Here is a 4592-nt window from a genome sequence, read left to right on the forward strand (position 1 = left end):
CAGGGCCCCCATGGGCTTCCTCTGACCGTTGTTGTGCTGGGTGTGTGTGTGGGGCTTTACTGGGCACAGAGGTAAGAATGCTTTCCTAGGAATCAATCTGGTTTGTTGGATGAAAATGCGAAAAATGAAGCCATACGTAATTTCATTTGTGAAAACATGACAATTCCTGTCCTTTCCCTGGCCTCGTGAGTCTAGAATAAGGACCCCTCCCACAAGGTGACAAGGAGTCTAGAATGAGGAGATGTCCCCCCTCCCTAGGTGGCAAGCAACTGATAACCTGGGTCCAGTCTCCTGAGCGGCTTCCCCCCAAGAGGGCGAGGTCCACGGTCATCCGTGGTCCACGGGCTCCCACAGGGACACCAGGCCTGGCTGGAGCACTGGGATTAGAGACGAGGTGAGTGGACCCCAGGGAGAGGGAAACGGGCCGGGCCCCTCCGTTCCTAGGCCTCAGTGAGGGCTTGGGGTAGGAGGTCCCTCGTACTGGCGAGGGTGGTGGGTGTCCGGGCCGCCTTCATGGCCTGGGGCCGCAGCCAGAACCTCTCCACATTCATCCTACTGGGCTTCCCGGGGCCACAGGGCCTGCAGACCTGGCTCTTCCTCCTCTTCCTGGTCGCGTACGTGCTCACAGTGGCCGGGAACCTGGCCATCATCTCCCTGGTCGGGGCGCACCGGCGCCTGCAGACGCCCATGTACTTCTTCCTCTGCAACCTCTCCTTCCTGGAGATCTGGTTCACCACGGCCTGTGTGCCTAAGGCCCTGGCCACGTTCGCCTCGCACAGTGGAGCCATCTCCTTGGCCGGCTGCGCGGCGCAGATGTACTTCGTCTTCTCGCTGGGCTGCACCGAGTACTTCCTGCTGGCCGCGATGGCTTACGACCGCTACCTGGCCATCTGCCTGCCGCTGCGCTACAGCAGCACCATGACGCCTGGGCTCTCCGCCCGCCTCGCTCTGGGCTCCTGGCTGTGCGGCTTCTCCGCCATCACCGTGCCCGCTGCCCTCGTCGCTCGCCTCTCCTTCTGCCGCTCCCACGTCATCAACCACTTCTTCTGTGACATCGCGCCCTGGATCGTGCTGTCCTGCAGCGACACGCGGGGTGTGGAGCTGGCGGCCTTCGGCATTGCCTTCTGTGTCATCCTGGGCTCCTGCTTTGTCACGCTGCTCTCCTACGCCTACATCGCTGCCACCATCATCAGGATCCCCTCGGCCCGGGGCCGGCACAGAGCCTTCTCCACCTGCTCCTCCCATCTCACCGTGGTCCTCATCTGGTACGGCTCCACCATCTTCCTGCACGTGAGGACCTCGGTGGAGAGCTCGCTGGACCTGACCAAGGCCGTCACGGTGCTGAACACCGTTGTCACTCCCGTGCTGAACCCCTTCATATACACCCTGAGGAACAAGGACGTCAGGGAGGCTCTGCGGAGGTCGGTGCGGCGGAAGTGAACCCTCCGAGCCCACACAGTGGGACCGGGCCATCGGACTGCCCCGTCCGTGGGAGCCAGCGCTCAGCATCGCTCTCTGCACAGGCTGGAAACAGCATCCTGATGTCCCAGTGTGGGCGGGGGCTCTTGGGCGGCAGGGGGCTCGGGAAGGGTGCTTGGCGGTGTGGGAGGGGCCCTCCCATCCCGGCCTCAGGCTTGGGAGTGCTCAGCCCCCGGGGTCCAGACACAGATTGTGGAAGCGAAATGAGGACACGACGCCCCGGGAAGCACTATGTGCCCCGGCACATAGCCGCTGCCCGCCAGTACTGGGCGCTGGCCCAGCCCGTGAGCCCCCGGCCCGGTCTGGGTCCCGGGGGGCTGCGAGCTGTCTTGTCAGTGAGGGGTGGGCTGTCTGCCCTTGGGTTTTTCCCCACTGCTAACACGCGTGGCTTCCTGAGTCTGCCCTCATTGGTGGCACACGGACTCTCGTTTGGAGTCAGCGTGTGGGTTTGCCTCAGAGCACCCCCCTCAGGGCTCACCTGCTCCTGGGGTCTGCACTGCGGGACGCACCCGTGTCAAAGGGCGGGGGGCTTGGTTCGGCCTCTGAGTGGCTCGGTGGTGTGAGGTCCTCGGGGTCTGGAACCTCTGTGGGAGGCCTGGTCTGACGCGACAGCCCATCATTACATATTCTCAGAGCAGCAAGCACAGGCTCCGAATCCAACCCTCTGCCGGCGTGACTTGGGCAAGTCACATAACGACTCTGTGTCTTTGTCTACGAATGGAGACGGCGCGTGCGCAATCCCATGGGGCCCTGATGAGTGTGCGGGGAGCCCGTGTGTCCAGGGCCCGACGGGAGCAGGTGCTCGGGAGGTGCTGCTGGTGGCACCCATACTCAGCAGGTGCACTGTCCCTCTTCCCACCTCACACACGGGTCAGGCAAGGCCGAGGGACGCCACGTCCAGGGTGTTTATTCTCTGCAGTGACCCTGTGCCCACAGGTACCGGTAAGCGTCTGCCCAGTGGGTTGAGGAGACATCTCCCAACAGTGGGAAGGTGGGGTTCCCAGACGCCCCGTGGGCCCAGGGCCAGAGTAAAAGTATACTGCCTCTCTCCGACTCGTCCACTCGGTCATCTGTAGCTAATGATGCTCGTGAAGCCTGTGCTTTTGTGACGTTATCTCCGAATCATGAATTAAAGCGTGTCTGCATGTAACCGACTCTTGCCTTTGCTAGAGGGGTGTGGTCAGTCAGAACACCTCACGTCAGCATGGTGTGTCCACAGCCGCGGAACCCGGGTGGGAGACCGGCCGGGGCAGGGCAGGGAGGGGGGCCAAGGTCCTGTAACTTCATTGCTGTGGCACCGGAGGCCCAGAGAGGCTGACCGACCCCCTCAAGGCCACACAGAAGGGTCAGCACAGCCAGAAACCACTTCAGTGGGCCAGCCGCTTGCTTGGAGGGGATCTCGTTCTCTTGTTCTCTCATCGAGGCCTCACTGTCGATGCTTTTCCCCAGAGGCAGAGGCTGTTTCGATGGACGAACTTCAAGAGCACCAGTTGGGGCAGGGGATCCACCAAGGCTCCTCCACGGCCCACCCTACCTCTGTGCCCCACCGCCCCCACCCACACGTCCCTCCCCTCTGGTCCCATGTCCTCAGCCAGTCAACCTCCAGAGGGTCCTCGGCTCGGGGAACTGGACTCTGGCCCTTGCTTGTCCCCCACCCGCCCCGGGTAGCGCTCCAGGAGGATGCCCTGGTCTGCGTGGCCCTGGGTGTGGCCGCAGGCAGAGGTCCTCGCCCATGTAGGCTTGACCTCATCAAGCCACCAACAAATGCTTCTTGTCCCTGCCCCTGTCAAGGGTTTCCCTGGGCTAAAGACCCAGAGCAGGGGCGGCACAGCTCCCCTCCTTCTGGAGACACAGTGCGCTCCGTCCGCACCCGCTTTGCTGGGCCCCAGAGCAGGTCTGGGACGGCCCTCCTCCCCTCCAGGCCGTGGGTGCCACGGCCTCGGATCCCCAGTCGCGGGGGCACCTCTCCTCCTGGCGCGGGGGGGGGCCCTCCTCCTGGCTCAGAGCCGCTCTGGGGGCCCCCTCATTGGGAACGCGCCAATCCTTCAGTGTCCCCTCTCTGGATTAGGAATTAGGCGGTTTCTGGAGGCCTGAAGGGAATGCTGTGTTCCATTATTGGCCGGTGTGAGGGCCGGGCTGCAGGCCTGAGGTCGGGCCTGGTGGGCTTGGTGGGTACGAAGCGCTTCTGGCGGTTCCCCGGGGAAGAGGGGTGCAGGGCGTGCTGGGGACCAGGGAGGGGGCTCCAGCTGGGCTTCTCCGTCCAACTTCTGACCTCCCCGAGCCTCGGCTTTCTCATGGCAAATGGGGTGATGCTCACGGTGAGGACCGCCAGCTGTCGGGGGTGGGGGTTCATGACCGTAAGGTGCTCTATGCGTTTATCACTGAAGGGTTTTTGTGCAGTTTTTGTGACCCAACGAGTCACGCGAGGAGAAGGCCACCTCAGTGATCTGGTGCTGGGCACACCTTCCTCAGGGAAGTTTGGGTTTCAAAACCGGGGTCCAGCAGGAGGGGGGCAGGGGTCAGGGAGCAACATTAGAGCAGCTCAGGGAACAGTTTGAACCTGAAGCTCTTTGAAATGCGGGTGCTGCGGTGTAAGCCAGGGTCCCGGCCCTGCTCACACTCACCTGGGGGCCGCTGTCAGCACAACAGGGTGCCCCGGACAGAAGCCCCGCCCTCTGGGCCCAGCCGGTCTTGGCTCTGAGGGTCTCAGGGTCCTCAGTAAGTCAGTGAAGGAGAACCAGCTTTTAACATTTCCTGCTTTTTAATCCTTTCCTTTCTTCTTAGGGGAAAAGCTTTTTTTTAAATGGTTTTTAAAATAATAGACTTTAAGGGCACTTTTAGGTTTACAGAAAAATCGAGCAGGGACGTAGAGCTCCCATATACCCCTCCCTCAGTTTTTCCTTATTAACATCTTGCATTAGTGTTGAGTATGTTCATTACAATTGATGAACCAATATTAACACATTATTATTAACTAAAGTCCATAATTTACCTCAGGGCTCACTCTGAGTGTTATACGTTCTATGGGTTTTGGCAAATGCAGCTGTAACGTGTCCGCCATTACAGAATCGCACGGAGCAGTTTTACTGCCTAAAATCCTGTGTGCCACGTGT

At 61.0% G+C, this 4592-nt stretch overlaps 1 protein-coding gene across 1 annotated transcript; it reads left to right on the plus strand.

The window, feature by feature from the left end:
- The first annotated feature begins 513 nt into the window (after positions 1-513).
- LOC125148374 (olfactory receptor 287-like) lies at positions 514-1490 on the plus strand. Its single transcript, XM_047826415.1, has one exon. The coding sequence runs from the start codon at positions 514-516 to the stop codon at positions 1438-1440; it is 927 nt and encodes a 308-aa protein (XP_047682371.1). The 3' UTR covers positions 1441-1490.
- The last annotated feature ends 3102 nt before the right edge of the window (positions 1491-4592 follow it).

Source organism: Prionailurus viverrinus, chromosome D2 (genome assembly GCF_022837055.1).
Source record: "Prionailurus viverrinus isolate Anna chromosome D2, UM_Priviv_1.0, whole genome shotgun sequence".
NCBI classification, from domain to species: Eukaryota; Metazoa; Chordata; class Mammalia; order Carnivora; family Felidae; genus Prionailurus; species Prionailurus viverrinus.